The sequence below is a fragment of the Perca flavescens genome, chromosome 12 (assembly GCF_004354835.1).
Source record: "Perca flavescens isolate YP-PL-M2 chromosome 12, PFLA_1.0, whole genome shotgun sequence".
Classification (NCBI taxonomy): Eukaryota; Metazoa; Chordata; class Actinopteri; order Perciformes; family Percidae; genus Perca; species Perca flavescens.
The window spans coordinates 9827706-9849154 of NC_041342.1; the positions used below are offsets into that span (position 1 = coordinate 9827706).

Consider the following 21449-nt stretch of genomic DNA (forward strand, 5'->3'; position numbering starts at 1 on the left):
TTGACTTGCTAGCAGTACACTTCTTCCTGGCCTTTGTCGTTTTATTGGCACAACCTGATTCAGTAAATCACTAGTTTGAAACCATCCTGTAGCCATGAAGGCAGGAACATGGTAATGGATGTACAAATAGCTGGTGTGTAACCCAATCTTGGAATTCAATATTGCTTCGGCGTAGTTATGTACAAGTCATGGAATTGTACACCGGGGCCGAAGGGGAAATGCTGTAATAAGGCAGTGTGGAGAGTCTAGAGACTGACAGGGAGTAAACAAGTTTGGAATAAACAGGATGAAGTGCAGGAGAAGTAGGAGATGGAGAAGCAGAAGAGGTGAGTGAAGGGAGTCAAGGAGCAGGAAGTTATATGCTAGAAGAGAAGGATGAACACAGCAAGGAGGTGCGATGCTGTTAAAAAGTAGAAGGGATAGGCGCGGCGGTTAACTTTCAACATGAACAGGAGGGAAATCAAAGAGCTCTTTGTAACAAGTCTCAAGGTTGGATGTAGCCATTTGTGAATAAGATGCTTCTATTTGCATATTTTTATCAAGGATGTGTGTGTGTGTGTGTGTGTGTGTGTGTGTGTGTGTGTGTGTGTGTGTGTGTGTGTGTGTGTGTGTGTGTGTGTGTGTGTGTGTGTGTGTGTGTGTGTGTGTGTGTGTGTGTGTGTGTGTGTGTGTGTGTGTGTGTGTGTGTGTGTGTGTGTCCCTGCAGGACGTGGATGCTTCTGAGATCAAAGTCCAGGTGTGCGTGTACGCCTTTGACCTGCTCTATCTCAACGGCGAGGTAAGACCTGGTGCTGATGAGGCAAATATTACGCCGAGATCTCTCTCAACGCTCCTGTTGTCATTTGGAACTGGCGTGTCTTGAGTGTGTGCGTGTTTATCGTTTGTGAGCGTGCCTGCATTCACGCCGCTCCGCCGAGATGCCGACAGCGTCCCTGAATGCCAATGATGGTGCTACTGGAGGCCGTAACTAGATAATGATTGTAACGCTCATTGTAATTCCAGCCGAGTGTGTGTCTGTCTGTCTGTCTGATACTGTCTCTGAGTTTGTTTGTGTGTATGAGAGAAAGAGTCTGTGCCCTTTCTGTGTGGGTGTTATTTGTGAATGGGTGTGAGATTGAGGGTGTGTACGATTCCAACCAAATAATACACAATTTTATACACTAATTTCCTAAAAGTCAGCTGAAGAAAATTCATATCGGCGAAGGTTTCCATCAGCCAGTGCTATGCGAATGTTGCCAAGTGGACGGAAAACAAAACTACAAAATGAAAAGAGCACCAGTGACTCTTAAGTTGTGCTATTTCATTGCTGCTTCCAACCTAATGTGGCATTTATGTAAATCTATGAATTAATTTCTCTCTGTGTGCACATACTTTCTCTATTTTTTTTTATGATTGTTTCCCCACCCACATATATATCTTAAAGGTTTACAGTTTTAAGGCAAAATACAAATAAAAGGAAAATAAAAGGGGTTTTGTGGTAGTGTGGGTAAAGCAAGGGTTGTAGTGAGGTGCTGATCACTGGAGGTAGACTTAAAAATTAGAAAAAAACGTGTCGCACACTCTGGCTCCATATGCATTTGCATATGCTCTTTTTATTCTGATGACGTTTCGTTAACATACCTTGTTGATTTGAAGAAGGCCTGAGTCCGAAACCTCTTCAGAGATATGCATATGGAGCCCGAGTGTGCAACACTTTTTTTTTTTTCTTATTCCCTTTTTTTGTTATTCTAGATATTTAGATACTATTGTGGCCATTTCATTCATTTCTTTAATGCACAAATTCAAAATACCCACAAACATACCGTAGGTGGTGGTTGGAAACAATAGTGATTGTGCGCAAAACTGTGTGTGTTCTGCTGGTTTGGGACTGTACTTGTGTGTGGGTGTTTGTATGTGTCCAATGCTGTCGTGACTGTGTATCTGTGAGCATACTCTGTTTGTATGTGTGTGGGTAGCTAGCTGAGACGGCATTTCATCCTTGTCATTGCAAGGCTCCAAGCTATAAAGAGGAAATTGTTGTAATGATGCACATTTGTAATGTGTGTGTGTGTGTGTGTGTGTGTCTGCGTGCATGCGTGTAGTCTCTAGTGCGACAGCCGTTGAGTCGGCGTCGGGCTCTACTGAAAGAAAGCTTCTCAGAGGTGGAGGGAGAGTTTGTGTTCGCCCGATCCATCGACTCCGACAACACAGACACCATCGCAGAGTTCCTGGAGCAGTCTGTCCGAGGTGTGTGTATGTGTTAGACGGAGACACGCTTTCTTACTTCTTTTCCTTCCTGCTGTCTCCGTTCGCCTTGAACCTTTTTGTGTGTGGGTGTATGGAGTGCCCATGCTTGCTGCCTTCATGTGTAAATTGTGTGTGTAGTAGTTGCCTGCTTGTTTTCCTGCCTGCTGTCTCTTTGTTGTGTGTGTGTGTGTGTGTGTGTGTGTGTGTGTGTGTGTGTGTGTGTGTGTGTGTGTGTGTGTGTGTGTGTGTGTGTGTGTGTGTGTGTGTGTGTGTGTGTGTGTGTGTGTGTGTGTGTGTGTGTGTGTGTGTGTGTGTGTGTGTGTGTGCGCAACAGAGACCAAACCTGTGAGTTGTGTAATTGGGTTTTCTTGTGGGGTGTGTGTGACTCAGTATACGAGAAAGAACACAGAAACCGTTTCCCCATGTGTATTGTGTGTATGCGAGTTCTATTCCAGTGACTTTGTCTACTGACTTTCTTTGTGTCCTGAACCTTTTTGTGTTTGTGTGTGCGTCTTAGAAGGATACAGAGACCTTCTATGTATCTAGAAGATAATCTGTTCATTTCCTTTCTGCACGCTGGGAATCGTGTGTGTGTGTGTGTGTGTGTGTGTGTGTGTGTGTGTGTGTGTGTGTGTGTGTGTGTGTGTGTGTGTGTGTGTGTGTGTGTGTGTGTGTGTGTGTGTGTGTGTGTGTGTGTGTGTGTGTAGACTCCTGCGAGGGTCTAATGGTGAAAACTCTGGAGAAGGATGCCACCTATGAAATTGCCAAGCGCTCTCACAACTGGCTCAAGGTGCGTGTGACACAATGGTAACTCGCATACACTCCCTGATTGTAAACACGGGCATGCACTGACCCCAACACGTGTGTTACAGACTTGAAGAGCATTTGTTTCATTATTTGACACACGCATACAAGTGATCACACATTTATGCATCTCTGACTTTTTATTAGGGTTGGAGGAAAAAATCGATTCACGCATATAGCGTTTTTTTTTTTTATTTGCGCCGATTTATAAAAGGTTTCTATTTCCCAGAATCAATATTTTATTTTTTTTACCAATTGTTCACCTGATTATTTTCTGTTCATACGGTACTGACAACGGCGAATCCATCATCTGTTTCCAGCAAAACCGAGCGAATGCAGAAAATCCATGCTATGTTCTTCTTTACAAATGAAATAAGAGTGATGTGCATTCTTCTTAGAAAACAATACATTTTTAGAAATGATATATTGTCTCTAGAAGTGTATTATTCAAATTTAGTTTTTGTTAAAGAAGGAAAAGAAAATCTCAATACTATTGAATCGCAATACTTCTAGAATAAATGAAAATTGCAATACAAATCAAATCACCACCCATGTATCGTTAAAAAAAAAATCAAATCGGGACAAAAGCATATCGTCCCAGCATTAGTGGGTATAATAGTTTACCCTTTCACTATTCTTGGTCACTTGGTGCAAAATGCAAATCATTGAATATTTTTAAAGGAAAAAATAAAGCAGCTGGAGGAGTTAGGAGTGGAGAAGTTTGAGCTACATTCATCTAAACCAAAGTGAAAAAAGTCCTGACTCTTGAGAAGGATAAAGAGCAAGTTTCATTGGTTTTAACACAAACTGATTTCATATTTCTGGAGGACAGGAACATTTTTAAGACCATTAGCTTGTCAACATTTTCAGGCAGCCGTTTAGACCCCTGACAATAAATTACATGTAATTGTGCTCTCTGGTGCAAAAAATCATAAGCATATTTTTTTGTACTTTTTTTATTTTCTTAGACTTTGTAACCGATCCAATTGTGTTAATATTGAGATGCATTTTTCAGCTCCATGAATGTTTTTTTTGTGCTTCATCATGTTCATCAGTCCCATGTCTGACGCGCTGTTGTCCTCTCCCTTCAGCTGAAGAAAGACTACCTGGACGGGGTGGGCGACACAGTCGACCTGTGTGTGATCGGCGCCTACCTGGGAAAAGGCAAGAGGACGGGCACCTACGGGGGCTTCCTGCTGGCCTGCTACGACGAGGACAACGAGGAATTCCAGTCAGTCTGCAAGGTGTGTGTCTATCCAGTGCATGTTTACACAGCTGCAACTATGCATCCCACTCACAGGGATATACGATACGGGGGAATCACGGTTTGCATCTCTGACTCACATTTTTTCCATTTGAATGAAAAGCTTATATAGTGTAAAAGTTGCAAAAGATTTTACCATGTCAACAAAAAAAAGATTTTCAAGGATCACATTTGCCGGCCAGCTGTTATTTACTTTATTTTATTAGTGGAATAGTGAACATCCAAATGCATTTTGGTCCCGCTCAAAGGACCCAAAATAAACATCTCCTGGGAAACTCATTTAAAATTTCTGGCCTGGGCATTTCTCTCCTGCTGGAGCTGCTCCCCCCGCGACCCGATACCGGATAAGCGGACGAAGATGGATGGTTGGATGGGATGGATGGCCTGGGCATTTCCATCCTGAAGTTAAAAAGTGTTAATGTACGTAATTTAAAATAGCCCTCTGGCAGTTCATGTATTTATACATTTAACCTTCGGGAAGCAAGACTGATAAAAATGTGTTAATACTGTGCCCAATCTTCAGCTCCATATGGCCTATTGTTAACATATTTAATGTATTGTTACACCCCGAGCGCGTTGTCAACTTGTTGTTCTCTTTTTTGTAATAGGCTTTAAAGATATTTGTATTAGGGGGGTATTCTGTTTACGTCAGTTTATAGTGTGCGTGTGCGTGCATTTACGTACGTCTGCGCGCGCATGCTGGAGCTGACGGTTAAAACCATTCCATCACCGTGTTACCTTTTCAGGCAGTGCTAGTGGTTTTTCTCTGTTGACACTATTTTGTCTGTAAATAAAATCTCCCTGGAGAATGTTTTCACACTTGAGATGACTATCCTAGTCAGTGAGGCAAGGATGGATGTTGCGTTGTAAGTACACCAGAGAAGACACCACTTTCCCTGTAAAATGTGAGCTGAAAAGCTTGTGTCGTCTGTTATTGATTTTCATATCAATCTTCCTTTGCTTGGATAGCTGCTAGCTCGAGTGTTTGAGAGACATTCACTTTTCCGATATTCTTTAAAGTAAGAATAGTTTTTTTTCTTTTTACATTGTCATAATTGTTTAGCTTTCAGCTCTAAACAAATGCTGACTGAGCTGCACAATGGAAGATTCTGTCCCATGTGTCAGTCACTGTCACCTGGTGCATCCAGTCCCAGCAGCTTTTATTAACTCGGGTATTCACACTTTGAGCTCAGATCTTGGCCATATTAAGATGGAGTCTCAAAACTGCCTGTCTGAGATGTCCTGGCTGGCATTCCTATTTGATCTCAGTCATGTTTAGATAAATTGGCAGTTACACCTTGTGCTTTCTTAAAGTTGTGTTGGTGCATCACCTCCCACATGCACAGCAATTTTTTTTTTACAATAATCAAAACAATTCAACGAAATAATACCATAATAGACAAACTATAAACCAAATAAACATGTATAAATGATAGGGGTGGGAATCTCTTGGCACTTCACGATTCGATTCCGAGGCCAACGATGCGATTCTAAACAGATTATCGATGCATCTCGATGCAACACATTTTTTTAATGTACACTTCCATGCGTGATTTTTAAAAATATACATATAAATCTGAGTTTGCTACTCAGAGTTTGCTAATCACTTCCTAGAAAGCAGCTAGACAAAGCTTAGATTTTGATATATATTTGTCACACAAGTTTTAATGAAATGTTTTGTCTACTGAGGTTTTTGTTTTGTAGTCATTAATGCTTAAGCCTTAAACATGCTTCTGAAAGTCACCTTCTCTCACACTAATCTTCCATGTCAGAGGCTCCGTCATGTTTAAAGGTGGATAATTGGCTTCTTAGAACATGAAACATGAGGTGGTCAGATGTAATGTGATAAAGTAGATAAACAGCCTATATGTGTTTTGCCAAATTATTTTATGTATGTCTTATTAGATCATGTGTATACAGCACAGGCCAAAAGTTTGGACACACCTTCTCATTCAATGTGTTTCTTTCTTTTCATGACTATTTACATTGTAGATTCTCACTGAAGGCATCACAACTATGAATGAACACATATGGAATTATGTACTTAACAAAAAAGTGTGAAATAACTGAAAACATGTCTTATATTTTACATTCCTCAAAGTAGCCACCCTTTGCTTTTTTTGATAACTCTGCAAACCCTTGGTGTTATCTCAATCAGCTTCATGAGGTAGTCACCTGAAATGGTTTTCATGGTGAATGTTTTTTTGTCAGGGTTAATTAGTGGATTTTCTTTCCCTTATTAATAAAAAGCAAAGGGTGGCTACTTTGAAGAATCTAAAATATAAGACATGTTATCAGTTATTTCACACTTTTTTGTTAAGTACATAATTCAATATGTGTTCATTCATAGTTTTGATGACTTCAGTGAGAATCTACAATGTAAATAGTCATGAAAATAAAAGGAAACGCATTGAATGAGAAGGTGTGTCCAAACTTTTGGCCTGTACTGTATATACAAAATGTTTTTTTCCTTTTGGCCAGTTTTTTTTTTTTTTTTCTGCACTCTTGCCTTAAACTCTAAGTTGTTGTCCATTATCCCATCCTCTTTCAGTCACTCTGTTTTCTGATTTGTACTTGTCTGGAGACAGTAACTTATAAATAAAAATCAACGGTGTGGGGGAAACACAGGTCTTTCCATTCATTTTGAATGGGGGGTGCGATTAGGCGGAAAAAACATGCAGCGGGCCTGCGGCGAAAAGTTGAGACCGATTCAACTTTTGGAGAAACGCAAGCCAACGTCACGCTGCGGTGGCCAGTCATATAGCCTTCGATCAGACTTGTCATTGTTTTTGAGCTATGGTTGGAGGCAGGCGGTGTGAGAGTCTCGTACAGTAAACAGGAAACCTCACTGCCTCTATCGCTGCCACAAGAAAGTTTTAAAACACTATGGAGGGTAAAAAAAGACACAGCACGGAACTGCCCCGGGAGTTTGTGTAATAGCTGAATGTTTCCTGCAACAATAAAGCACCCGCTCGTCTCTTTTCTTTGTCTCTCTATCCCTGTAAAATAAGCCGCCTTCAAGTGCAATCGGAAACGTCGTAATCTATAAACGATCTGACGGAAAACAGTAATGGTGAAATATAAAGTCTACTTGTGCTTTGTTGGGGGGTTTAAGAACACAACCGGACGTCAAAAAAATGGGCCTTTTCATTGACACTCCCAAATGTAATATCAACTTTACGTTCTGCTGAAATGTCCTTGTCCTCCTAGCAGATCCAGGAGCAGCGATGCTGCAGAGCGGCTGCTGTGAGCTTCTTTCCATCACAGTTCACATAGACAGTCCTCACAGGGAAAAACAAAGGGCACACTAATAAAACAAAGATAATTAGGTTACAGTCAAAGCAACAGTTTGTTTGGACTCTTAACGTTTTGCTTTAGTCTTTACAGGTGCCTATTGTATCAGTGTGTTTGGGTTTCCCAGGAGTCCTAAAAATCACATACTCATTGAATCATGAATTGATTGGAATCATAAATTGATTGGAATCATAAATTGATTGGATATTTGGTTGTTATCTCACAGAGATCACTCCAGACTACTTCTGCTTCACTTTGTCGTATATGTGCTACCTTTTCCCATCATTACTATTGGCTATTGTCTCGTTAAATGACTTGTCTTGCCCAGTATGATGCCTTAGAACAGACCTTACCCTCTTGCTTCCCTCAGAAAGTGTGAAAAAGTGACTCTGAGCAACTAGCAAGCTAGTTTTGTTTCAAAGAAGAAAAGTCGAGAAGCAAATCTCTGTGAGTCAGTGTTCACATAGCGTGTAATGGCATCAGTTTAAATACAACCGCAGCATAAGCCCGGAAAAAACAAGACCTTAAATTGCAAACAGCGGTAGAAATGTTTCTCAATACTTTACGTACCATCCAAAATGTGTTTGTAGAATTGCCCCACAAGTTGGCTTGGTAGAGGACTTGGCCTGATAGATTAAACTGAATGCATAATGAATGAATGTAGGCCGCAGAGCAAAGAGGCAAAGCGCAGCATTATGCAATTGGTTGCGTCCGTGGTTGCGCCTTGAAGGGTCAGCGGCAACTTTGAGCGCAGCGCTCGGCACAAATCCGACTAAGGGTAGTGCAGCGCCTAGTTGGGCGGCACGGCTCTCCCCATAGGAAGTCAATGGAACGGCCAGTGCAGAGCGGTTTTGCCGCCTATCATGTGTAGACGGCTTAAAGGTGCCACAGTTGAATGAAACCCCTCTAAACCTTCTCGTGGTGACTGCAGCCTTGGGAACATAAAGCTTCCTGTAGACACCTGCAGAACACGCCTTTAGAATACGTGTACTGGAAAATGCTATATGTGTACGATATACCAGGCTTTTTTTCTTTTTTTCTTTCCCTTTCAGCACATGTCTGCCTGTTAGGTAATTCTCGTGTCTCAGCGGGTTCAGGTCTTTTGAGAAGTGACACAACGCTTCAGGCAAAGCACGGAGAGGTTGTGTAGGGGGATGTGCTCGCGGTTCTGTGTTATGCTGCTCGCTGCCAAATGTCTGCTGTCTCACCATAAGGGAATATGTATGTGTATATCTAAGTTTCTGTATGTCTGTGTGTTTCTCTTATCTCCTCTCGTTTCTTCCAGATCGGGACAGGCTTCAAGGATGAAGATCTGGAGCAGCATTACAAGTTCTTAAAGGTAACGTGGCACAGCGTGACTGGCACAAACTTGGTCGGTGTTTTTATATATTTTAAATTCATAACTGGGGTTTCTTAACATTCTGCAGCCACAGGTACTTACTTGCTTAATTTCTTTTAACAGATTCAGAGTCAATATTACTGTAAGGTTAAAAGAGCCCGAATGAGTGTGGCTGAGGCCTTTTCATTCTGCAAATAATCATTCCCTCAATAAATTCTTCATTCATTCCAATTTTCCAGACTTAAATGGACACTTTTGTGGACACACCTCTACTATTCTGGACATATTGCCTAAAAGAAATTACTATACTATATACTATAAATAATTTGGCTTTATATTACATGCATTTGCTTGCGTGTGGAAAATATTGGCTGTCTGCAAGTACGTCTGCATTTGGAGTAACTGTGCAGGAGTGCTCTGTGGTTGGGTAATCAATTGCTTTTTCAATTTACATTTGAAGAGGTTCGTTCCAGAGCAGGAGAGCAGCAGCATTTGAAGATATTGAACTGCTCTCTGAAAACGATAACTGTTGTGAGAGTCGAAATTCGTTTGAGTACTCCTGTTGACTTTATCAGCTAAATTTAGAACCCGCTTTTTTAGAGCAGAGAGGCTTTTAAAAATGCAGTCATTTGTTTTAGGAGAGCGGCTGATTGTGAGATAACCTTCACTGTACAAACATGCTACACACCATGGAGTAAAATAACCTTAAAGTAATATTTGAAAGGTTACGGCTTTAGACTCAGTGGTACAAACTGCTGCACAGTACAGAATCCCAGTGAAACAGTGATTGAGAAGGTGGTGTAAACCCCCCCCCCCCCCAAGACCAATCCAGTCTGTACTGTAGTGCTTTGTAATGAGGCCCTCCATCTGAAAGTGATGGATGGTGAGTTAATGCGAGTTGCCGGTGTGGCCGTGCTGCTTTGGTTGCAGAGCTGCAGGCCGCTGGCAGTCCAGACACGGAGACGATTGGCTCTGTTCACTCTCCACTGGGTGGCCAGCCGCTGGGCTGTGTCCACGGATGCACTGATCCTTTTTTTTAAATTTCTTTTCCATCCTTTGTTTATTTTGATACTTTAACTCGTTGATCTTGGCTAGCTCAAGTCTTAAACCAGTAGTGTTGCTTTTTTTCTAAAAATTCTCACACTCTGAATTTTTTTTTAAAAGGAAATACACATACTACAAAAATTCACATAGACACAATCAAACATTAAAAGCAGCTCTAAAAAGGTGAATTTTGACTTGTGATTTGAACATGATTGACAGATTGGTGCGGATGTGTTTGTCTATGATAGAAGCCTGAATATCCTTTTAGTGTTGATGGGACAAAACAAGCAACTTAAGACATCACCTTGTGTGTCATTTTCCACTATTTTCTGAAATTTTATGGGCTAAACGATGAATCCAGAAAATCAGCAGATGTATTCATAATGACAATAATTGTTAGTTCCAGCCCTAAACTACACCTACTTCTTGAAGACAGATTCCTAGTTTATTAGAACGTACTAGAAGTGTGTTAATTTTGCCCCCATTTCTATTGATTATGTACAACATTGTTCTCACCAAGTAAATAGCTGGGCTCTGTTAATATGGCAGCATTGCTACAACAAAAGTCACACTGCAAGAACCCTACCAGGGTTTCCGCAGTGTCTTTAAAAAGTCTAAAATTAAAAAACAAAACAATTTTAGGCCTTAAAAAGCCAAAAAAATATTTATATAAGCTTTAGTGCGTAACTTTTTGATATTAATGAACATCTAAGCCATTACCAAGTGAGTTGCTACAAAGCTAATTAAGCTATCAGCTCCACACAACTCTCTGTATTTCTCAATATGACTATGTTCAGAAGATTGTGTCGTCCGGTGACTTTCCCGCGCAGAAACTTGAGTGAAGATAATTACCTCCTCTGAAGAGGCCATCATGTTTTTTTTAATCCTCCTTGTCTTCCTTTGCTACTACCAAATGTGCGGAGGAGGGGGGCTGGGCGCGTGCGAGACAGTTTTGTTGTCATCACTTAGAATTCCTCATGGGGGAGACAGAAACTACGTACTATAGCTTTTAAGTATTTTTAAACGGGTCTTAATTTTCCTATGTCCATGTAATGCTACCTGGAATGTAGGGCTGGAAAGATTTGTCGACGTCATTGATTACGTAAATGCGTCAACAAAAATAATTTGCGTCGACGCATCACTAAATAAAATAAATAAATAAAACTTGCGTGCAAATTAATTAACGTAATGCGGAACTACTGTAATGCGGAACTACTGTTAGATACGTGGGTTCTAGGGACACCTGATCTGTAACCCCGCTCTGAAGCTAGCCAAGCTCCTCCGCCTACATGCAGTTTTTTGTCAGGTCGACGGTCCAGTGAGTGAGTCAGAGATAGCAGCAGCACGAAAGGACGAGTATGGAGCCTGGAGCCTCCCGTGTCATGTCCTCTCGTCTCATGCCGTCCCCGCGCCGAAAACTTCGGTCTTCAGGTCATTTCCAGTAGTAGGCTACAGGCGAGAGAGTGGTGGATAAGACGAGGACTGTGTGTCGGCGTTGTTCAGCAGTTGGGTATGTGAGTGGAAATACCTCTAACATGCTAACGCATATCCGACGCCATCACCCAGATGTGCCAATCACTGGAACGAGACAAAAAAAAAAAAACTGTCCAACTTCTCCCTACAGTGCTTAACCAGCCTTTAGATACAAATAATTAAAGTTAAATTAAAGGGAAAAGAGCTTGGATGTTAAACAAGAGATTATTCATTATTTACCTACTGTTAAAGCAAATACAGGCTACTCTTTTTGCACTTGCTCTGTTTACTTTAAGTTTTAATTTTTGTATTCCTCCTAAAAGTGACTTTATTTTGTGGTTGGATTGATAGCCTACATCTGGCTTCAGGTTGCACTACAAATTTGTTTTACTTGAACAGTGCAGTGTTAAACAATTTTAATAAATAGAGATTTGAACCTTATTTAAATTAGTTTTGTGTAAATTGTTAACAATTAAGCAATGGGAAAATAATCGCTAATTGAAAAATTAATCGTTAGATTAATGGAAAAATTAATCGTTAGATTAATGGAAAAATTAATCGTTAGGTTAGTCGACTAATCGAAAAAATAATCGCTAGATTAATACTGTCAATGCTCAAATAGTGGCCTTGATAAATTCAGTATAATGTACATTGCGCAGCACCAGTTCCATCAGTACAACAGGCTTGTCACCCCCAATTTCCACCGGTTGCGGAATGTCTGCGGATTCGCTCTGGAACGGCGGCGGAGTTATTAGGTTTCCATTAAAGTCAATGTGTGTATTTCCAACGGCTGCGTTCCGACTCCATCCCAGCTTGGTCGATCCGTAGCCCTCCGGAGAAGATACGCAGAGCTTCTATTTCTGTCGGAGAGCTCTGCAGCAATTCAGCACAGGGCAGATAGTGCGGGACAGGAAGTCGAGCACAGAAGCAAAATAAAACCTACACCGTGCTCACGGCGGATCATATTTCCCTGCACTACATCTTGAAAACACAGCACAGAGTTGTTTCCCTTCTACTCCTCTGGGTGGAATCAAACTGTTGTTGGTTTTATGGTTATATTCTACCTGAATTTGCGAGATCTCGTGGGTCCTTGTGACTTCAGCTGTCAGCCATTAAGCAACAAATCCGGACCTGGTGGGTATTGACGGACGGCGTAGCGCGGAGCAGACACGCAGATGTCTGCAGATGTTCTGCATTCGGTAGAAATCCCCAGACATACTCGCCACCGCTGCAGCTTTTCTTCCCTAAGAAATACTTTTCGTTGACTAATGCTAATGTTTCGGAGTGCTGTTAAGCTACTGTCGGTGAAACCCAGCGCTTCCTGCTCTAATGTTTCACATAGAAAGTCTCCCAGAAACGGGAATATAGCCTTTGAGTTTTTGGCGTCAGACTTTTATGTAAGAATATATGTTATGATGACCCATGTTGTAAGAGATCCTTTTGTTCGTTTGGATATTAACGATTCTGATTCCAATTCCGATTCTTCCTTTCAATTCCGGTTCTTATCGATTCTTGATTCCGATTCTTTGAGTGGTGGAGTTGAAACGGGTCACATGCTTATTTCACAATTAAGAGGAAAGTTTTTTTTAGCAGGGCTTTTTCAATGTAAACTAAAGCCACACTAGAGCACCGCTTACTGTGCTCCATGGCTGCAAAAAACAAGCGCCTGGCCGCTACGGAAACCAAAACTTGTGCATGTTAAATTTGGAACCCATGATCAGATTTGAAACCAAATCCTCCAAACGATTCCAATAAAGAAACGATTCCGATGGAATCGTAACTTTTGAAACAATTCCAAGTAGGAATCGGTTCTTGATGCCCAAACCTACTTAAGTGGCCACTGAGAGCCTGCTATTGAGGGACGTTGTAAAATCTCTAGTTTTTCAGGGTTCCAGTGGGGGTCTTAAAGTCTAAAATTTAAAAATCTAAATTTTAGGCCTTAAAAAGTCTTAAATTTGCTAAAGTATTGTGTTCTAGGTCTTAAGATTTTTTCAACAAGTCTTAATATTTCTACGTCCACTTAACGCTACCTCCAATGCTCATTGAAATGTTCCCGCAGCCCTTTTTAGAATGTTTTTTAAATTTTTTATTCTGTGGTGTTGTAGTTCTTTCTGTCGCTAGTCCAAATATAATTTGCTGTATTATGGCTACAAATGAAAACATGCAACTTATTTTGCAGCCAATCTAGATACCAGTCCTATAATACCAATGAGGAAATTGGGGAATTGTTTCCGACAATGTTTCCGGACTCTGACATCTGATGATGTCATGATATATTGTTTTTCCAATAAACAAGAAATCAAGCTTTTTCTTTTCTTTTTCAGCTTGCCGTTATTGCTGCGTAGTCTGTAAAAACCGTGCTTTCCCCCAGCAACAACACCTGTACCTGATTATAATTGCCCTCCTTGAATAAGTCTCTCTACATATGCGGAGAAGGCTGCTTCGCCGTGCGCTCGGAGGTGTAAATGACACATATTTGCATATAAGTGAACTGGCTTCTGCACATTTTATAGTGAAGAAGGTTTGCAAAATTGCATCGTTTTAATTTTCTAACCATAAGGACAAGAGCCTAGGTTGAATGTGGATCAAGTCTAGCTGATGCCTGACCTGTCGGATAAAGCATATCAGCGTTAGGCTAACTGGTGTCGATCTTCAGCCGTGTTTTATTAGACTCTGCACGCCTACCAGCTCACTTGGATAAGAGAGTCACTTGAATGCCTACAGTATAAATAATGTGTGAGAGAAAAGCAGCCCCAGTGCTGCTGGAGCCTTCTTTTTCCCCAGCATCACTTAACTGTGACCCAGTTTTGTGGACACTGCAGCAGTTGAGTTAACACAGCGCTGTTCCACAGTCCCATTCCCCCGAAACAGTTGTTTAACGCCAAAACACGGTGGGTATCATTTTGAAGAAGTGTGACACCTGCACTAACAGAATGATTGGTTTATCTGTGTTTTAAGCCCCAACGTCTCGCACTAGGATTGGGCATTGGTTAGGGTTAAGGTTATGGTTAGTTGCCTTGAAGTCAATGGTTGCAGCGCTGCCTTGAACTCAGTTAGGCAATGCTTAGGGTTAAGGTTGGGCTTATATAAGTCACCGGTCGCAGCGCTGCCTGGAAGGAGACGTTGGGGGCTTAAAGCACCATCGAGCGAATGATTGCTTGTGTCAGAGTTAAAAAAGGCACTATTAAGTATTGTAGAATACTTAATTGTAGAATACTGTTTTCCAAACGGAACAGGAACGGTGTGTGGAGGCCTGGGCTCAGCTGCAAGGTTATTTATGATTTTGTTTAGAGAATATCAGGTAACAAAAAACGTGAATAGCAAAAGGGGTTTCTGAATGAAGTCTTTCATGTAGGCGTATGATACTGTGGTTTGAAAAGCAGCCTCTCGTGTTAGCCCTGAGGCAAGCAGGTATGATGTGAATACGAGTGAGACTCGGTGCCGTCTCTCGGGAAGCGGTTGGGAGGCAGCGGCAGGTTCAGCAGAGCAACCAAGGCCTTTCTGTCACGGTCTCTTTATCCGCTTCTCTGTGAACACATTGCCCTATTTGTTCTACATTATGAAAGTCTGTTTGTATATACAGTGTATATACAATGTTTATTTAACTTTTTCAAAATGTGAGGATTAACTGCTTTTCTATTTCATGTCATCATAAAGAGAATATCTGTCCGATATGATGCGATGCAACTTTATTGTATTGTATTTTTAACACTGAAATTAATTTTACGTTCCGAGCAGCTCTACTCAAAAAAAGAAAAGTACACAAAGAATTGGACAACACTTACACATATAGAACATCACTTGAGTTTTGTGACATCACTTCTGGGAACTGAGCCTCGCTTTTTTTGAGCCGTTATTTTAAAGCACAATAAACCTTAAAGGGGTGATAGAATGCAAAACCGAGTTTATCTTGTCATAGTTGAATGACGACAGTTCGGTGGGTAAAATGGGCATACAGAGAACCTCAAAGTCCCATTGACACCTCTTTCCTATGCAATTCTCACAATTTGAAGCTGCCGCTGAAAACGGGCGAATCCCAGCGAAGCTAACAGTTGACGTCAACTTGGTGGCTGTACCTTAATTGGCTCTGCGCTGTACCTTTTTGTCACGCCCCAAAATTTACATACAGACCAGCGTAGATCGCAGACCCTAGTTTAGCTGCGCGCTGCTCTGTGTACTTACGGGAATTACAAAGAAGAAAGTTTGGATATTGAAAATTAACCGTGGTTGTAAATGCAGTGTTCCAGGCTGTGCAGGGAACACTTTTCACATTTCATCGAAAGCTGCTGGTCGTGGTGCTCCACGTAAGCGGTAGTTGGTGGTTCAGTTACCTCAGCATAGGTGACTGCGCTGGTTACAGAGCACCACGAGCTGCCGGTCGTGGAGCTCCGTCAGGTCAGCGGTAGTTGGTGGTTCAGTTACAGGCTATGCGCTGGGTACAGAGCACCGCGAGCTGCCAGTCGTGGAGCTCCATTAGGTCAGTGGTAGTTGATGGTCTAGTTACCCCAGAAAAGGTGCCTGTGTGCTGGGTACAGAGCACCACGAGCTGCCAGTCGTGGTTGTGGTGCAAGTAAATGCTAAATGACAAAACTTAGCACTCTGAAGTAATCATTTCCAATCTACGGGTGACTGGTTGCTCCTCTACATCAGATTCTTCCTCTGATTCAGGCTCAAACATAAACGGTTCAACACCTAATGTCTCCAGCTTCGCTCGTTGTAAACCAACCAATCAGCGCGCAGCTTATCTAAATATTCATGAGCATACCATAAAATGGAGAAAACTTCATTTCATTCTAGGGCTATTTTACAGGGTTGCATTAGGGCGCATAGCACCCAGTCCATTTTCAGCCCAACCAATGTTACATACCCTATTCAGAGACCTTAAGGAACAGTGTGAAATACCCTATATAATCATTCTATCACCCCTTTAAACTTAGTTTGTAATGAAAATGGTCATTCTCTGTTCTGTAGGAGCACATTCTGCCCAAGCCCCGTGCCTACTACCGCATCGACCAATCAGCAGAGCCCGATGTGTGGCTGGACGCCGTGCAGGTTTGGGAGGTGAAGTGCGCTGACCTGTCGCTGTCGCCCGTCTACAAGGCCGCTATGGGAATGGTAAGTTCAGCCTGTTAACCCCTTCCCCCCCCCCCCCCCCCAATGTGTTTCCACTGATACATTCTGCCTGCTATGCTCTGTTGCCTACAATAAAAAGTCACAATTAGTGCCTCGTAATTGAGTTATTAAAAAACGTTGTAAAAGATGCTGGATTTAATGGAACAGATACTTTGACTGCACGCTGGACTCCCAGTCCCAAAGTGCACATAAAGTGTTTGCCATGACATTAACATTATTCAACTCTCTGAAAACATTTATAGGAAGACATTTTTTTTTTTTTCAACCGTATTTAGTAATAAACATCAGAGTTTAAAGGTGCGAGGTGTTGCTTTTCATTGTCAATAAGCCTTAAACTTACTTTTTTTTTTAAAGGACTTGAATGTGAGATAGCTGGATGAGTTGTTGTAAACAATTCCTAAGACCATTGCTAAGAGTAGTATCTGTGCTTTACATTTTGTCAACCACCAGGTTATTAATTTGTGTCTTTAAACATCATGTAGCTACGTCTATTTTCCCTTCAGTCGTAGGCAACAATGTTGAAGGGCCAGAAAATGAATGAATTCAGAGGGCATACGTTTGATAGGAAATTACAGCACTAACAGCAGCACTCGTGTGAGACATCAGCTACCAGTCATCTCAACCATTTTCACCGTGTCACCACAACTATACCAAAGAAATTCACAATCACAATGTGGCAATGAAATCCTATTTCTTCTAAAGAGGAAAGAAAATTAGCAAGGCATCCATATTTAAGAGTAAAAAGATAAACTGAGAGGCAGATGAATGGAAGTATGACAAAAGAAGAGTTTCTGTCCTAGAACTGAAAAAGGGTTTCAAAATCCTTCAATTGAAAATATTTTTTTTCCAATCTTTCTAACCCTTACTGTTAACTAATGGGGATTTATTAAGTCTGATTGTAAAAAAAAAAAATTATTCAGCACATAGCACACGTAGGGGTTACCGTTTTTATTCCAGTACTGTGTGGGCAGCACGGTGGCTCAGTGGTTAGCACTTCTGCCTCACAGCAAGGTGGCACTGCAGAGTTTGATCCCCGGTCTGTGCAGGGCCTTTCTGTGTGGAGTTTTCATGTTCTCCCCGGGTTCGGTTTCCTCCCAACATAAAGACATGCATGCTAGGTAACTAGGACTTCATTTTAAATTAGCCGTCTGGGTAACACGCGCATTGTCCTAATCAAATAAATAGATCTTACTGTACTGTATACTGACTGTGATCCTGTTTGCCTGCCTGCCTTCAGGTGGATCCAGAAAAGGGCATTTCCCTGAGGTTCCCTCGCTTCCTTCGGATCAGAGACGACAAGAAGCCAGAGGACGCCACGACCGGAGCTCAGGTACATCAGATCACCCGCACTGGCATGGAACTTGTTGAAGGCTAAAAAAAAATAAAATTAAAAACAGGGATATGAAATCAGCAGTTAAGTATAGAATAATGTCAGATACACATTTCAAGCATTACATACCATCTGCAGAGCGTTTGTGGAGGCCCAGAAGGTCTAACAGGTCAGCCTTGTGCAATACAATAATGACTGTAAACCTGTAGAAACTCAACCATATGTTTGCCCGGCCGTGTAACTTGAAGTGCCATGTGGAGATAGTGTATCGATATCATGGCCGCCTTTACAAGAGCTGTCCTGTAAGTAATCTCTAAGGGTGAATAGCACTGCGAGGACAAGCCTTTTTTCCCTACTGTCATTGATTCATGTAGTGGCCTCCCACTGCACGGAGAACAAAGCTACAGTATATAACCGCCAGGTAACGCAGCACCTCTGAAGTTGAGTGTTGGAGTCTGGCTAATATATTGTGCGGCAGCAAAAAGTGAGTGAATAATATTCTACAGTAGAGATGTGCAGGTCACCTGGTACCTTCACCTGCATACGCACCTACTCAAGCATCCTACAACAAACGTGGCAACCTGTGATTATATTCAACATGAAGCCCTCATTTTCCTGGCTTTCTCTTATTTTAGCTCAGCAAAGGAATAAATACCACACCTGGTACAGCGACGATGCGTTTTTACCAGATAAATACACTAAGTTTCAATGATTTTAAGATGTTTTTCTTTATTTTTGTTTGTATTTCCCCGACCTTCCCGCTGACCCACCAGCACATAATTTATGAATGATTCAACCCAACCGACCTCCATTACAAGTCAATGCACACATTGCTACAGTATGTTAGTGTATCTGATATGAAATATCTTATACAAAGTAACTCTTTAACTGTTTTTTTTTTTTTTTTTGAGACGCAGTTGAGATTCACGTTTTCTCAAACTAAAAATACTGAAACGACAACAAATAGAACGGTCTACAACAAACACTGTCATTAAGTATTAGTCTGCTGGTTGTCTTCACCATTAGTCGCGATTTCGTTGGGCCTATAAAACCTCAATAAATGGTTAAAAAAAAAAAAAAAAAAAGAAGAAGAAGCTCAGGGTGACCTCTTTTCAAAGGTTTGTTTCGTTCGACCAAAAGCCACAGATATGTAACTTTGTATCATGTTAGAGAGGAAAGAGCAATGGGTTCTCACATTGGAGAAGCCAAAACCAGCAAATCTTTGGCCTTTTTGCTTAAAGAAGTACTTGTATTAAAAGTTTATTATAACAGTTAAGTCTATTTTTATTGATCGACTCATTGACTAATTGATTAAGTAAAAAATTGCCATTTCATCTTTTCATAAAAGCAGATCACCTTGTTTTGATAGGCATTTGACTGTTGACTGTAATTACTGTCAGTGGTGAAGTATTCATATCCTTTACTTACTAAACCATACTGTACAAGTAAAAGTCCTGCATTGAAGATGTTACTTATGTATAGGTAAGTACCATCCGGAAAATGTATTTTTAATAAATAAAAGTACTCAATGCAGGAAAAATCTTCCCATTTTAGAAACTGGAAATGATCCAAACAGTTGTGTGTTTAATGGTCTAATCATTTCAGCTGGACTTGTAGGCCGTTATATTGTTGGGTAGTTTCATTTATAATAAAACATTGTATTTTATAAACTACATGTTTTGTGTTTCTTGAAAAGAAACTAGTAACTAAAGCTGTCAGATGAATGTAGTGGACTAAAAAGTACAATATTTTTCTCTGAAAAGTAGCGGAGTAGAAGTAGAAAGTTGCATGAAAAGAAAAGACTCAAGGTAAAGTACAAGTACCTCAACATTTGTACTTAAATACAGTACTTGAGTAAATGTACTTAGTTACATTCCACCACTGATTACTGTTGGTACACAGTAATTGCTGTATGTACCATAAATTATGCCATTGTCCAAAGTCATTAGCAATCCGTTCTGAATCATGCTCTCCTGTGCTAACATCTGGACTGGCTCGATATCTGAGGATGCTTTTATGTCCGTTTTGTGACCCAGAATAAACAAATTAAAAAAACAGCCTGACAACAAGCCGGTAACGCTTAGCTTTGATTTGTAGACGTGTTCACTTCCTAGCACTTTGTCCACCAGTTAAGACTACTAAAAGTTTTAAGACACGCTCGCCAGCATCAAGCGTTGCCCTGGATGTCCAAACTCTGACTGACAGCCAACAGCTTCCTCTTAAAGCCAACCCAGCTATCCCACAAGCATTGTGCACAGCGGTGTGTAACAGCACACTGACATTCTCACAAAGATTTAGAGTTTTGGCCCAAACATGCCAGCTGGATTCTTTTTTTTTTTTTTTTACCTGAGCCTAAACAGGTGTAACTTTCATAAGGTCTGAATCATATTATACAACTTTTACTGACTGGAATTAACAGCCATCTGTTAACTGTGGAGACAGGTTTGTGCTCATTACTGTTGGGAGTCAGGTTGGAACATCGGCCGCATCTAAATGAATCTTCCATGGGTTATCTGGGAGGATGAACACACACTCCTAGTTTCACTCTGTGATTTAGCAGGCAATTTATAAGAAGCTTGACCTCCATTCAAGTCCAAAGGAGTCAGGGCTGCACAATCTATCGTTTTTTTTAATTGTTTTAATTTTTTTTTTTTATTATTGCGATATTAGTCTCCCATTGCCAGACCACAGCACTGCGGAGGAAGGTCCGGCTAGTCCACACAGCATTCTGGGATGGGAGAAAAACATGCTCTGGTTTATTGGCATTTCTTTAAACCCCTGCTAAGCCCCTGACCCAATGATGGTGCTTCTGCAAAAAAGCCTTGGCATAGAAATTGTTTTGGTGGAACATGTACATACCCTGCAGAGATCTGAGGAGCAGTTAACCATAGTCCTCATACTGTAAATCCTCTGGAGTTTGGAATGCAAACACAAAGAAAAGGAAGGTGACGGACATCGGGCGGAATTTCCGCGGACACCTTAACAAATCCCGGAAATGAAACGTTGTTGATGTAGACTATCGCAATATCAACTGCTGCAATAAACCCATCGCGAAAGGCTGCGACATATCGCTAATAACATTCAGATTTTTGTGTTAATTGAAAGAAAATATAAGTACAACTTCACTTTAAAATGTAACATTGTTTTGTGTGTCATTCTTTTTTTTTAGTGCTGCCTTTTATGTTTTGTTCACTAAAAGAAAGTTGGAAATGATTTCCTTTCATTTGTTTTAAATTCAACAAGCAATTTGTTGTATTTTAGCAGAATACTGAAAGCAGCAGAAATTCAGAACTGAGCACACTTGAATATCTGTATATTTATCGCAAGTAATATTGTTATCGCATTATTCTACGTTGTCGCGTATTTTGTCATGTCGTGCAGCCCCAGAGGGAGTTAAGGCCCTGAACACCCACACAGGTGTTTCCAGTGGATCTGGCTGATTAGCCCTCGTCCCAGGACTGTGTTGGTGTGTATAGACTGATAGGTTGACATCTTCCGCAGTCTCCTGTTCGCTTTGTTGCACCTGTTAGGGCAAGACAGAT

The 21449-nt window shown here is 41.1% G+C and overlaps 1 protein-coding gene across 1 annotated transcript in view; it reads left to right on the forward strand.

Annotated features, from left to right (window-relative positions):
- The window catches only part of lig1 (ligase I, DNA, ATP-dependent), a 70019-nt gene that overhangs the window by 47793 nt on the left and 777 nt on the right, over positions 1 to 21449 (forward strand). The window contains exons 20-26 of the mRNA XM_028593586.1: positions 707 to 778; positions 2082 to 2226; positions 2934 to 3016; positions 4122 to 4274; positions 8874 to 8927; positions 16416 to 16559; positions 17815 to 17907. Of these exons, the coding sequence (XP_028449387.1) occupies positions 707 to 778; positions 2082 to 2226; positions 2934 to 3016; positions 4122 to 4274; positions 8874 to 8927; positions 16416 to 16559; positions 17815 to 17907 (744 nt within the window). The remainder of the gene's footprint in view (positions 1 to 706; positions 779 to 2081; positions 2227 to 2933; positions 3017 to 4121; positions 4275 to 8873; positions 8928 to 16415; positions 16560 to 17814; positions 17908 to 21449) is intronic.